Source organism: Nicotiana sylvestris, chromosome 2 (assembly GCF_000393655.2).
Source record: "Nicotiana sylvestris chromosome 2, ASM39365v2, whole genome shotgun sequence".
In the NCBI taxonomy this organism is placed as follows: Eukaryota; Viridiplantae; Streptophyta; class Magnoliopsida; order Solanales; family Solanaceae; genus Nicotiana; species Nicotiana sylvestris.
The window spans coordinates 123840347-123854733 of NC_091058.1; the positions used below are offsets into that span (position 1 = coordinate 123840347).

Consider the following 14387-nt stretch of genomic DNA (forward strand, 5'->3'; position numbering starts at 1 on the left):
CATAGTTTTCATTGATGATATTTTGGTATACTCGCATTGTCAGGAGGAGCACGTGGAGCATTTGAGAGTTGTGTTGCAGAGATTGAGGGAGGAGAAGCTCTATGCAAAGTTCTCCAAGTTTGAGTTTTGGCTCAGTTTAGTGGCTTTCATGAGACACGTGGTGTCTAGTGAGGGTATTCAGGTTGATCCAAAGAAGATAGAGGCGGTTCAGAGTTGGCCCAGACCGTCCTCAGCCGTAGAGATTCACAACTTTCTTGGTTTGGCAGGTTATTACCGCTAGTTTGTTCAGGGATTCTCATCTATCGCATCGCCCTTGACCAAGTTGACTCAAAAGGGTGCTCTATTCAGGTGGTTGGATGAGTGTGAGGAGAGCTTTCAGAAGCTCAAGACTGCCTTGACCACAGCTCCAGTGTTAGTTTTACCATCAAATTCAGGTTCATATACCGTGTATTGTGATTCTTTGAGAGTTGTTATTGGGTATGTATTGATGCAATAGGGTAGATTTATTGCTTATGCATCTCGTCAGTTGAAGCCCCATGAGAAGAACTACCCTGTTCATGATTTGGAGTTGACTGCCATTGTTCACGCGTTGAAGATTTGGAGGCATTATTTGTATGGTGTGTCTTGTGAGGTGTTTACTGATCATCGTATCCTCCAACACTTGTTCAAACAAAAGGATCTCAATTTGAGGCAGCGAAGATGGTTGGAGTTGCTAAAGAAATATGATATTACTATTTTGTACCATTCAGGAAAGGCCAATGTGGTGGCTGATGCCTTGAGTAGGAAGGCTGTGAGTATGGGGATTTTGGCATATATTCCAGTTGGGGAGAGACCTCTTGCAGTTGATGTTCAGGCCCGAGCCAATTTATTTGTGAGGTTAGATATTTTAGAGCCCAGTCGGGTATTGGCTTGTGTGATTTCACGGTCTTCCTTATTTGATCGCATCAGAGAGCACCAGTATGATGATCCTCATTTTCTTGTCCTTAAGGACAAATTTCATCACGATGATGCAAGAGATATGACCATTGGTGATGATGGGGTGTTGAGGATGTAGGGCCGGATATGTATGCCCAATGTAGATGGGCTTCGGGAGTTGATTCCGGAGGAGGCCCATAGCTCGCAGTATTCTATTCATCCGGGTGCCGCGAAGATGTATCCGGATCTAAGACAACATTATTGGTGGTGGAGAAAGAAGAAGGATATTGTGGGATTTGTATCTCGGTGTCTCAATTACTACCAAGTGAAATATGAGCATCAGAGATCAGGTGGCTTACTGCAGCAGATGGATATTCCAGAGTGGAAGTGGGAGCGGATCACCATGTACTTTGTAGTTGGGCTCCCATGGACCTTGAAGAAGCTCGATGCTATTTGGGTGATTGTGGATCTACTGACCAAGTCTGCATACTTCATTCATGTGTGTACTACCTATTCTTCAGAGCGGTTGGCAGAGATCTACATCTGGGATATTGTTCATTTGAATGGTGTCCCAGTTTCCATCATTTCAGATAGGGGCACTCAGTTTACTTTGCAGGTTTGGAGGTCTGTGTAGCGAGAGTTGGGTACTCAGGTTGAGTTGAGCACAGCTTTTCACCCTCAGGCGGACGGGATATACGAGCTCACTATTTAGATATTGGAGGACATTTTGCGCACTTGTGTTATTGATTTTGGAGGGTCATGGGATCAGTTTCTACCGCTCGCAGAGTTTGCTTATAACCACAGTTTCCAGTCAAGTATTCATATGGCTCCATATAAAGCTTTATATGAGAGGCGATATAGATCTCCAGTTGGTTGGTTTGAGCTGGGTGAGGCCAGGCTATTGGGTATAGATTGGGTGCAGGATGTTTTGGACAAGGTGAAGGTGATTCGGGAGAGGTTTCGTATGCCGCAGTCAAGACAAAAGAGTTATGCTGACAGGAAGGTTCGGGATGTATCCTACATGGTTGGTGAGAAGGTTCTGTTAAAGGTTTCACCCATGAAGGGTGTTATGAGATTTGTGAATAAGGGTAAATTGAGTCCTCGGTTCATTGGGCCTTTTGAGGTGCTTTGAAGGATTAGAAGGTGGCTAATGATTTTGCTTTGCCACCCAGCTTATCGAGTGTGCATCCGGTATTTCATGTTTCTATGCTCCGAATGTATATTGGCGTCCGTACCATATTTTGGACTTCATCACGGTTCAGTTAGATGATGATTTGACTTATGATGTGAAGCGAGTAGCCATTTTGGAGCATCAGGTTTGAAAGTCGAGGTCAAATGATATAGCTTCCGTGAAAGTGCAGTGGAGAGGTTGGCCCATGGATGAGGCTACTTGGGAGACCGAGTGGGAGATGCGTAGCAGATATCCTTACCTATTTGAGGCTTCAGGTATGTTTCTTGGCCCATTCGAGGATGAACGTTTGTTTAAGAGGGGAGGATGTAACGACCCGGCCGGTCATTTCATGAGTTACCGCTCTGTTTCCCCCATTTCTGCTTCTTATTGTTTTGTTCAGTTGTATTATGTGTTATCATGTTGGTTGGCTCGGGTTCGAAGATGTTTTGGTAAGGTTTGAGACACTTAGTCTCTTTTGAGGAAGCTTAAGTTGGAAAAGTCAACTGGATGTTGACTTATGTGAAAAAGGGCTCGGATGTGAGTTTCGATGGTTCGGATAGCTTCGGTAAGTGATTTGGGACTTAGGAGCGTGATCGAAATGTGTTTTGGAGGTACAAAGTAGAGTTAGGCTTGAATTGGTGAAATTGAAAATTTGGCATTTTTCGGTTGATGGGTGAGATTTTGATATAGGGGTCGGAATGGAATCCCGGGTGTTGCAGGAGGTCCGTTGTGTCATTTGGGATGTGTGTGCAAAATTTCAGGTCATTCGGACGAGGTTTGATAGAATTTTTTATCGAAGGAGGAATTTGGAAGTTTTGGAATTCTTAGGCTTGAATCCGATGAAAATTTGGTGTTTTCATATTGTTTTAAGCGTTCCAAAGGTTGGAACAAGCTTGAATGATGTTATGGGATACGTTGGCGTGCTTGGTTGAGGTCCCGAGGGCCTCAGGTGACTTTTAAGTGGTTGAACGGATCCTTTCAAGTTGAAAAAAATTGCAGAAAATTTGTTGTGTGTGTTGCAGACTTTTGGCCTTTGCGTTCGCGAGTGGGCCTTCGCATTCGTGAAGGGTTCGGACGTGAGGCAGGAGGTTTGGCCTTCGCATTCGCGATGGAGTCCCGCGTTCGTGAAGGGTTGCAGTCAGTGAGCTTCGTGCTCGCGAGAGGGAAGCCGCGTTCGCGATGGGTTGTGAAGTTGAGTCTTCGTGTTCGCATACAGGGCATCACATTCGCAAAGAAGGAATAAGTGGTCAACGCCAGGTTGTGCTTCGCGAACACGAGGTATTGACCGTGTTCACGAAGAAGAGGTTTTAAGTGCTGGGCTGAATGTTTTAAAAGATCAATTCCGCAATTTTTAGCCTAAGTTTCACCATTGTTGGGCGATTTTTGAACTTTTTGAAGAGGATTGAAGAGGGAATCAAGGGGGAACACTTGTATGTAAGATTTATGAACTTAATACTCAATCCTAATGTAATTTCTACCTAATTAATTATGGAATTTGTAGAATTTAAGCCTAAATATTGAAGAACTAGGGCTTCTAATTGGAGACCTAAAATTAGGGATTTGAGGGGTCATTTTTGGTTGGATTTTGGTGCTTTTGATATGAATAAAATCAGGGAGTGATAAGGAGTCTATTGATGTAATTTTTATCGGATTCCGAGACATGGGCTCGGGGTCGGGTTTGGCCAATTTCGAGGATTTGTGTTGTAATTTGATTTCTTTCGAGTGGGCTTTGTTTCCTTAGCATATTTTGATGGTTATGTACTGATTTTGGTTAGATTTGGAGCATCCGGAGGCCGATTCAAGAGGCAAAGGCATCGCGGGCTAGAGTTTGGACCGGATAGAGATGAGTAGTGATTGTTAATGTTTTTTTGAGGGTATGAACCCCGGATTTCACATCGTTGTGCTATTTTGAGGTGACGCACACACTAGATGATGAGCGTGGAGTCGTGTACCGTTGGGGATTGTGACTTAGTCCATCCCATATGACAGTTTAACTCTGTATTTGATTGAAAATTATTTGCTATCATCATGTTCGAGCTGAATGCCATATTTGGGCCTCGTGCCAACTGTTTTGGACCCTTAGGGGATTTTTACTACTATTCCTCACTGTTTTGACTTTATATTTGTACTCAGTCATGCTTTATTCCACTATTTTCATAACTCAACCATGTTTACTCTGTTTTGACATCTTAAATGATATTACAACTGAGAATCATATTTTACTATGCCCGAGTGGCTTTTAGAGATTTCTGATTGAGTAGGGACGAGGGCTTATGTTGTGAGGTTATTATGGGATCGGGCTGCGCGTCGTAGTGGTATTGTATTGATTCATGATTATGAGGCCGAGGGCCTGAGTTGTACGCCACAAGATGGCTTGATATGAGGCCGAGAGCCTGTTTGATTATGCCACGAGATGGCTTGTTATTGCGCTTGGGCCGTAAGGGGCCCTTCCCGAAGTCTGTACACCCCCAGTGAGTGTGGGTACCTAGTGTGAGATGTGATATAGCCGAGGGGCTGATGTTGTTCCAGGTTGTTGCCCGAGGGGCTGGTTCTGTTGGTATTTTGCTCGAGGGGCTGATTTATGTTTTTATCTTTTCTCCATGTTTTCATTTACTCGTTTGAACTATTAAAAGATGTTTTAAAGAGTTTTTGCCGAATTAAGGTATTTTTATAAGTTTTCACTGTTTATTGCATTGTAATGGATTTTACTGCCTTTTTGTAGCATTTTGTTGTGTTTTACGTGTTTTCTTATCGCTCACCTGCCTTTACTTTTATTACTCATTGAGTTGGTGTACTCACATTACTCCTTGCACCCTGTGTGCAGATTCTGGATCCTAGGGTCTTGCTAGCGAGGGTTGATTGCTTCTAGCAGCTTGTTCGGTGTTCACTAGGTAGCTGCTCGGCATTCGAAGCCCAGTGCTTCTCCCTCCTATCTTTATTTTTCATTTGTACTAGATTTGTAGTAGACTATATAGACTCTTCCTACTCTTAGATGAATATTTAGGTGCTCATGACTGGTGACACCCCGATGTTGGGCTGTGTTTATTTCCGCACTTGTTCTATTTCACTTTATTTTGGGATTTATTACTTACTAATGACTTAAATTGAATTATTATAATTATTTAAATGGATTGAGAATTTGTGTCGGCTGGCCTTGTTTCACGATATGCACCATCACGACCGGGTCCGGGTTTAGGGTCGTGACAAACACCTTCCCCGTACCTACTTAGACTATTGCCCTCTTCTAGTCACACTTGAACAAAATAGAATACCTAGAAATAATATATTTTGATTTAAAAAAATATGGACAACAAACCCTACACTCATAAATGTAATACATCAGTCATGGCAAAATAGTTCTTCGATAGTTGAAGCTATGACAAATTTTCAACATAATGTAACTTATTGGAATAAGCACACTTTTGGAAACATTTTCGCTGCAATAAAAAAGAAAAATATTAGCTAGAATGTAACAACCCAGCTCGCTAGTGATATTGTTCGCTCCGGGCCGAGACCCTCACGAGTTTAAAATACGTCACTAGGGTCTAAGGCTTGTTAACTTATATACCCAGCAACCCTCTTGTGTTTTGCCGATGTGGGACTCTGTCTAAAGTCTGGGGTGTTATATACACCCCCTTTTATGGACTCAGCGTCCTCGTAGAGGTTTGCCCTACCGTATGGGATTTGCCTAGACTCAGCATTGAGGTTTGCCAAGCCTAACCGGGATTTGCCTAGACTCAGTTCAACTCTGACCCACCATCGGTATGACTGACACAAAAGTAGCGCTGATACTATTTGTAATAGCGCAACCCACTAGTGATATTGTCCGCTCTGGGCCTAGGTCCTCACGGGTTTAAAAGGCATCACTAGGGTCTAAGGCTTGTTAACTTATATACCCAGCATCCCTCTTGTATTTTACCGATGTGGGACTCAGTCTAAAGTCTGGGGTGTTACATAGAATTAATGGAATTCAATGATCCATGCACTATCCTACTAGCAATTTCCTACAAAGCTTAGAAATCCAACTAAATCATGAATTTAGTGCTTTAATAAAGCAGGGGAAGATTTTTGGAAATTAAAGTCAAGAATCCAATGGCTAAACGATGGCGATGCTAACACTAAATTTTTTCACACGTCTACCTTACAGAGACGTAGATGTAATTGTATAAATGCTTTAAAAGATAGTTTAGGAAATTGGACTTATGATCCAACAGAAATTCACGAACAAATCTATCAATATTACACTACTCTATTCAAAACACAACACTCATTAACTAATAAAATAAAAGATGAATCGACAATGGTTAATTCTTTAAACTACGCTGATCAACAACAATTGGCACAACCATTAAAGTTGATTGAAATAAAGCAAACCATATTCTCCTTTCAACCTTTTAAGGCACCAGAGCCAGATGGACTTAATCCGTATTACTTTCAAAAATATTAGAGAGAAGTGAGTCACTCAATTATAAATTGTAGTTACAATGCATTCAAAGAAAGCAAAATTTCAGAAGATATTAATAAAACTTATTTGTGCCTAATTCCTAAGGTAAAAAATGTTGTAGCCATCACTCAATATCATCCTATAAGTCTTTGCAACACAATCTACAAACTAATTACAAAAATCATTGTAAATAGACTAAAATCTTTCATACAAAAAATAATTGGTCCAACACAATCAAGTTTCCAACAGGGAAAAAGAGGTTCAGATAGCGCAATCATTGTACGGAAAAATTCTAACCACTTAAAAAATAAAAAAGGACGAACGGGTCACATGTAGCTAAAATTGAATTTGAAAAAGGCTTTTGATAATCTTGAATGGTCCTTCATAAAAAACACACTCCACTATTTCAACATACCACACAGTCTCATTTCACTCATCATGTTCTGCATTACAACGTCTTCTATTTCTAAATTGATAAATGGATCACGTACTAATTTTTTTAAACCATCTAGGGGTATACGTTAAGGAGATCCCTTATCTCTTTATATATTTATTATGTGCTTAGAACGCCTCTCAAGGAATATATTCCAATCAATAGATTACTTATTATGGAAACCCATACAAATTTCACAAAATGGACCTCAATTATCGTATCTTTTTTCCGCAGACGTCATTATTCTTCTATCTAAAGTAAATGATATTAGATGCAATGCCATTATTGACACTCTTAATACCTTTACTAAACTATCCGGCCAAGCTATTAATTTCCAAAAATCAAGAAGTTTTTTCTCGAATAACTGCGCTACTGAAGCAAAACATAATATACTATCTTGCTTTAGTATTCATGAAGAAAAATAATTTGAAAAATACTTAGGTTTCCCCATGTTTCAAAATAGACCTAATAAGTCAGATTTCCAATTTTTATTAGATAACTTCAAGGCTAGACTTGCATGCTAGAAAACTAACTTTCTATCACTACCAAGTAGAATTACTCTCATTAAATCATCACTTTCTAGCTTAACAAACCACATAATGCAATACATTGCAATTCTTAAAAATATAATCGATAAAATGGAGCAATACATGCGCAATTTCCTATGGGAAACTACTCAACAAAAAAGAAAGATTCACTTAGTAAATTGGAAAAGAGTTACCATGCCCAAAAATTTAGGAGGTCTAGGTATACAGAGGCTTGATTTCAAAAATAAAGGATTACTGGCGGGATTATCATGGTGCCTATTTCATTCACCTAAATAATTATGGGAAAACACCCTTATTCATAAATATAAAAACAAACATATAATATAAAATTTCTCTCATATTTGGCACAATATTATGTTAGGTGGGGAAAATGCCAAAATGGCATTCAATGGAAAGTAGGTACAAATTCAAAAATAAATTTCTAGACGGAGGCATGGATTGCTCTAAACACCACAGTTAGATCCTTAGTACATGGTCCTATACCTTTAGAACATACAACGAGAACTATTAACACTTACAGAGATCAAAATAATTGAAAATGGACAGAAATACCTTTTCATATTACAAATTCTCTTAAAAATAAATTCAATAGGATTAATGTACATATCTACACAAATAAAGTAGACACTATCTATTGTGGACTATCCAATAATGGAAAATTTACTGTCAAATTAATGTATTCACAATTACTACAATAGGATTTAAACTTACAAGAACACACAACCCTTTACAATTAGATTTGGAAGATTTAAATACCACCCAAAATAAAAATATTCCTTTGGCTTATAATGCATAACAGATTACCAACAAAAAAATACCTACATCATATAGAAATCACATTAGACGACCAACGTCAAATATGTCGTATAGAGACGGAAACTATTAATCATATCTTTTTACAATGTTCTAACATAAAACATATATGGAATGACTTAGGTATAGCAAACTTTACCAACAATATAACTACACGCTCTCATCCATCAGATTGGTTGATGAAAATCATTAATACAAAGTACAAGAACATGCCTTATCGTATAAATAGCAAAACTTTTATTTCGTACACATTATGGCACATTTGGATTAATCATAACAATCACAATTTTAATACTACACAATAATGCATATCACTTAAAATAATTACTAATAATGCACTAGAATTTACCTATTTAGCTGCAAACGAGCAATAACAAAAATTCCTAGAATGCAACCTATCAAATGGATATGTGATGACCCAAAAGATCATCTCTTGTTTTAGAAGTCAAATGTGTGTTCCGAGACCTTAAATCCCTCCTTTTGTCTCACCTCGATTTGCCTGCGCAGTCCGGACGCGTCTTCAGAAAGCTTTTATGTGAACTTTAAGAGAAATATTGAATTTAGCCTTTAAAATTAATTAAGGTTGACTTTGGTCAATATTTTGGTAAACAGATCCGGACCCGTGATTTGGCAGTCCTGTAGGGTCCGTAGTAAAATATGGGAGTTGGATGTATGCCCGAAATCGAATTCCGAGGTCCCTAGCCCGAGAAAAGAAATTTTAAAGAAAATTATTTGCTGAAAAATATAAAGACTTTTGAAAATAAAATGGTGTGTGTTTTTTATGGTATCGGGCCCGTATTTTGGTTCTGGAGCCTGATACAGGTTTAAAATAATAATTATGTCGGTGGGTGATTCTATTATTGTAGATCGTGTCTATCGCTCGTGTGTGGTTATTATTGCGGGTGTTGAGACCCGTGTAGATCTCTTACTTTTGGATATGGTTGATTTTGACCGTGACCTTAGCTTTGGCGGGGCTGCCTCGATTGGAGTGGAGAAAGACTCCAGGTCATTCTACCAGCAGGGTTATCTCGTATATGAAGACTCCACGTATGGTTGATAAGGGATGTTTGGCCTATTTGGCGTATGTTTGTGATTCTAGTTCTGAGGTTCCTTCTATGGATTTTGTGCTCGTTGTTCGTGAGTTTCCGGAGGTATTTCCTGCAGACCTACCGGGGATGCCACCCGACTGGGATATTGACTTTTGCATCGATTTGGCTCCGGGCACTTAGCCCATTTCTATTCTGCCATATCGTATGGCCCCGCCAGAGTTGAAGGAATGGAAGGAGAAGTTGCAAGACCTGCTTGATAAAGGCTTTAATAGACCTAGTGTCTCACCTTGGGGTGCGTCGGTGTTGTTCGTTAAGAAGAAGGATAGGTCGATGAGGATGTGCATAGATTATCGGCGGTTGAACAAATTCACCATCAAGAACAAGTATCCATTGTCGAGGATTGATGATTTGTTTGATTAGCTTCAGGGTGCCAAGGTATTTTCGAAGATTGATTTGAGATCTTGCTAGCATCAGTTGAGGATTAGGGCATCTGATGTCCCTAAGACAGCTTTCCGCACTTGGTACGGGCATTATGAGTTCTTAGTGATGTCATTTGGGTTGACAAATGCCCCAGCAACTTTCATGGATTTGATGAATCGAGTGTTCAATTCTTACCTGGATTCCTTCGTAATTGTCTTCATTGATGATATTTTGATATATTTCTGCAGTCGAGAGGAGCACGAGCAGCATCTTCGAGTCATTCTTCAGACTTTGAGGGATAGTCAGTTGTATGGTAAGTTTTTGAAGTGTGAGTTTTGGTTGAGTTCAGTTGCCTTCTTGGGTCATGTTGTATCAGCAGAGGGTATTTAGGTGGATCCAAAAAAGATAGAGGCAGTCAAGGACTAGCCTAGACCCACGTTAGCCATAAAGATTCGGAGTTTCTTGGGTTTGGTGGGTTGTTACCATCGAGGGGGTTTTATCTATAGAAGCCTCGATGACCAGGCTGACATAGAAGGGTGCCTAGTTCAGGTGGTCGGACGAGTGTGAGGCGAGCTTTCAAAAGCTCAAGACAGCTTTGACTACAACACCGGTGTTGGTATTGCCCACAGGTTCAGGGCCATATACCGTATAGTCTGACATATCTCGTATTGCACTTGGTGTGGTGTTGATGTAGAATGGCAAGGTCATGTGCTTTGCGACAGTTGAAGATCCACGGGAAGAATTATCCAGTTCATGATTTGGAGCTAGCAGCCATTGTTCACGCGCTAAAGATTTGAAGATATTATTTATATGGCGTGTCATGTGAGGTGTTTACAAATCACAAGAGTTTTCAGTATTTGTTCAAGCAAAAGGATCTCAATTTGAGGCAGAGAAGGTGGTTGGAGCTATTGAAATATTATGATATCACCATCTTGTATCATCTGGGGAAGGCCAATATAGTGGCCGATGCTTTGAGTAGGAAGTCAACCAGTATGGGCAGCCTTGCGTATATTCTGGTCGGTGAGAGACCGATTACTTTGGATGTTCAGGCTTTAGCCAATCAGATCGTGAGGTTGGATATTTCTGAGCCTAGTCGTGTTTTAGCTTGCATAGTCGCTCAGTCTTCATTATCTGAGCATATCAGAGATCGGCAGTATGATGATCCTCATTTGCTTGTCCTTAGGGATACAGTGCGGCACGGTGGTGCCAAGCAGGTTACAATAGGAGATGATAGAGTTTTGAGGATGCAGGGTCGAGTTTGTGTGCCTAATGTGGATGGACTTCGAGAGTTGATTCTAGAAGAGGCCCATAAATCTGGGTATTCTATTCATTCGAGCGCCGCTAAGATGTATCAGAACTTGCGGCAACATTATTGGGGGAGGAGGATGAAGAAGGACATTGTTACATATGTAGCTCAGTGTTTGAATTGTCAGCATGTAAAGTACGAGCATCAAAGACCCAATGGTTTGCTTCAGAAGATTGAGATTCCTAAGTGGACTTCGTTGTTGGACTCCCACGAACCCAGAGGAAGTTCGATGCAGTATGGGTTATTGTTGATAAGCTGACTAAGCCAACGCATTTCATTCATGTGGCAGTCTCCTACTCTTTAGAGAGGTTAGCCGAGATCTATATCTAGGAGATTGTTCGTCTTCATGGTGTGCCCGTGTCTATTATTTCTGACCGAGGACGCAGTTTACCTCGCATTTCTGAAAGGCAGTTCAACGTGAGTGGGGTACTTGGGTCAAGTTGAGCATATCATTTCATCCCCAAACGGACGAACAGTCCGAGCGTACTATTCAGATTTTGGAGGATATGCTCCAAGTATGTGTTATTGACTTTAGAGGTTCGTGGGACCAGTTCTTGCCATTAGCAGAGTTTGCCTACAACAAAAACTATCAGTCGAGCATCCAGATGGCTCCCTATGAGGCATTATATGGTAGACAATGTCGATTGACAGTTTGGTGGTTTGAGTCGGGAGAGCTCGGTTGTTGGGTACGGATTTGGTACAGGATACCTTGGACAAGGTTAAGATCATTCAGGATAGGCTTCTTAAAGCTCAGTCCAGGAAAAAGAGTTATGTCGACCGTAAGATTCACGATGTGTCATTCATGGTCGGAGAGCGAGTATTGCTTCGGGTGTCGCCCATGAAGGGCGTGATGAGATTCGGGAAGAAGGGCAAGCTAAGCCCTAGATTCATTGGTCTTTTTGAGATTCTTGATCGAGTGGGAGAGGTGGCTTACAGACTTGCGTTGCCATTGAGTTTATCAGCTGTGCATCCAGTGTTTCTTGTGTCCATGCTTCGGAAGTATCACGGTGATCCATCCCACGTGTTGTCACACCTCCTTTTTCCGCCCCCGCGAGGGGCGTAGGAGTTTTTTCCAAGTAAAGGACAATCGAAACGGGATTTGTTTGTTTATTTCAGAGTCGTCACTTGGGAGATTTAGGGTGTCCCAAGTCACCAATTTTAATCCCGAATCGAGGAAAAGAATGACTCTATTTAACGGTCTGCGCACTAGAAATCTGGATAAGAAATTCTGTTAACCCGGGAGAATGTGTTAGGCATTCCCGAGTTCCGTGGTTCTAGCACGGTCGCTCAACTGTCATATTCGGCTTGATTATCTGATTTTATACAAATATGAACTTATGTGCAAATTTTAACTTTTTACTGCTTTCATAATTATTATTATTATTTTTACAAGGAATTGCAATGTTGTGAAAATGTATCTCAAACCGCGTCACAATCAATGTACCCGTGGTTGTTGACACACTTTGACTCGGTTGAGATTTGGATTTGGGTCACATAAATGTGCACCCGAGTTTGAGAAAATTAAATTATTAAAGGTGCGCCTAAAGTGACTAGCGTATCATTTCTTTGGGTAGGGCCGTGGAATTTTGCTAAACGGTCCATCCCGAGTCTAAGGAAATTTAAAGCAAATATTTACTGAGGGCCCCACAATTTTGTATTTTTATTCGGCGAGGCTCATCTCATTCTTATTTTTAAAGGAATTTGCAACGTCGTGGACACGCATCTTGAATCACGTCACAATCAATGTACCCGTGATTAGAGACGCATTTCGACTCTCGTTGAGATTTGGATTTGGGTCACATAAATGTGCACCCGAGTTTAAGAAGATAAGATTTATTAAGGCGCGTCCTAAAGAGACTAACGTATTGTTATTTTAGGAAGAGGCCGTGAAGGTTCATTAAACGGCCAAATCCAAAGTCTAGTCAATGCTTATGTATTTATTGAGGGCCCCAGCGATGTGTGATTTATTTGGCGAGGCGCGCCTCATTTTTTATTTTTAAAGTTCGTCCTATAGGGGTTATGTTTCCTGTTACGTTTGTCTCTAATAATGAAAGCAGAAAAATGGTCCAACTTAGTTACATGCTTACAAGTTGCTTACAGTTGGGTTCCGAATATTTTCGCAAAATCCGAAGCATGAGCGCGTATATGGGCAGCCGTTTGGATATTATGGGCCCAGGCCCAGCACACACAGTATTGGCTGGACCTGGGCCACTGCTTTTCCGATGAAGGCCTGGTTAGTTCATTCGACTTGGGCTCAACATTCATAAGGCTGAAATGTAAACTTGTGCTATCTACTCTAAAGGTGTTGTTGCAAGTTATAACGAGACAGCTTACTAAAGGAAATGAGATTAACTAACAATGGATAGTTTAACACTTAACATGCGTTAGAAGATATGCTAACCACAAACATAGCTAAAGTTCAAGATATGGCTTATTACACTGTCAACCCTTTTTATCTACCAGCCTATATATACAGTATGATATTAAGTTGCCATACATGACGTTCAGCTATACATGAGGGCTACCTTCACTATCCTAATAGAAGGCGTGAACTATTATACAAAACCTAATGTTCGATATACAGGCTATGTATGAAAATAAACAACTTCAACTCTTCTCTTTTGTATTCATGTTTCAACTTTCAACTCACATTGACAGTGTATCAGTGGTGTACCTGGTATTGAGAAAAGCAAAAGAAGAAGAGGAATGATCAGTGGAAGCAGTAGCATACACAACAACAGCAGCAACAAAGCCCAACAACAGATTTTTAAAACCCAAGCAAGAAAGTCCAGTTTGCAACCCAACAATACCAAAACAAGTACAGGCAAAGCAGGGAAGGAAACAGATGCAAGAAAACAGTAGCCTCTGATTGTTATGTTCTAATTCCAGCACAATCCTAACTCTATCTTACTCTGAAAATAGACTGTCCTCCTAAAGTCGAAAGACCAGCCTTGTTTTTTCTTTGTTTTCTTTTTCTCTGAAGACTTGAAAATGTCCAGCCTATGCTCTCAATACTAAACTGACCTCTCAAAGCTCGAAGACCCAGCCCCTTTCTTGTTCTAAATAAACCTATTTATAGGCAGAAATGGCAGGCCCCCATGCTGCCTTGATTCCTTCAGCCTTCAACTCTGCCCATAACTCCTTTAAACTAATCAAAAATGCCCAATGTCCATCCTCCTGACAGCCCCTCAGCATGTGTTTTCTGCCCAAAGGTATGGGCAGCCTATAATATTTAATCAACCTCCATGCTACCAAGTTTGGTTCCCCACTATTACATTAGTTTAAATC

At 40.5% G+C, this 14387-nt stretch overlaps 1 protein-coding gene across 1 annotated transcript; it reads left to right on the forward strand.

Moving 5' to 3' along the window:
- The first annotated feature begins 1282 nt into the window (after positions 1-1282).
- On the forward strand, positions 1283-13961 carry LOC138885527 (uncharacterized). The gene is made up of 3 exons (XM_070166484.1): positions 1283-1531; positions 1685-1951; positions 13758-13961. The coding sequence occupies exons 1-3, from the start codon at positions 1283-1285 to the stop codon at positions 13959-13961; spliced, it is 720 nt and encodes a 239-aa protein (XP_070022585.1).
- The last annotated feature ends 426 nt before the right edge of the window (positions 13962-14387 follow it).

Coding starts and splice junctions, on each gene's coding strand:
- LOC138885527 (XM_070166484.1), top strand. CDS start 1,283: ATGGATATTCCAGAGTGGAAGTGGGAGCGGATCACCATGTACTTTGTA. Junction 1,532..1,684: donor GCACTCAGTTTACTTTGCAG/GTTTGGAGGTCT, acceptor TCATGGGATCAG/TTTCTACCGCTCGCAGAGTT. Junction 1,952..13,757: donor CCTACATGGTTGGTGAGAAG/GTTCTGTTAAAG, acceptor TCACATTGACAG/TGTATCAGTGGTGTACCTGG.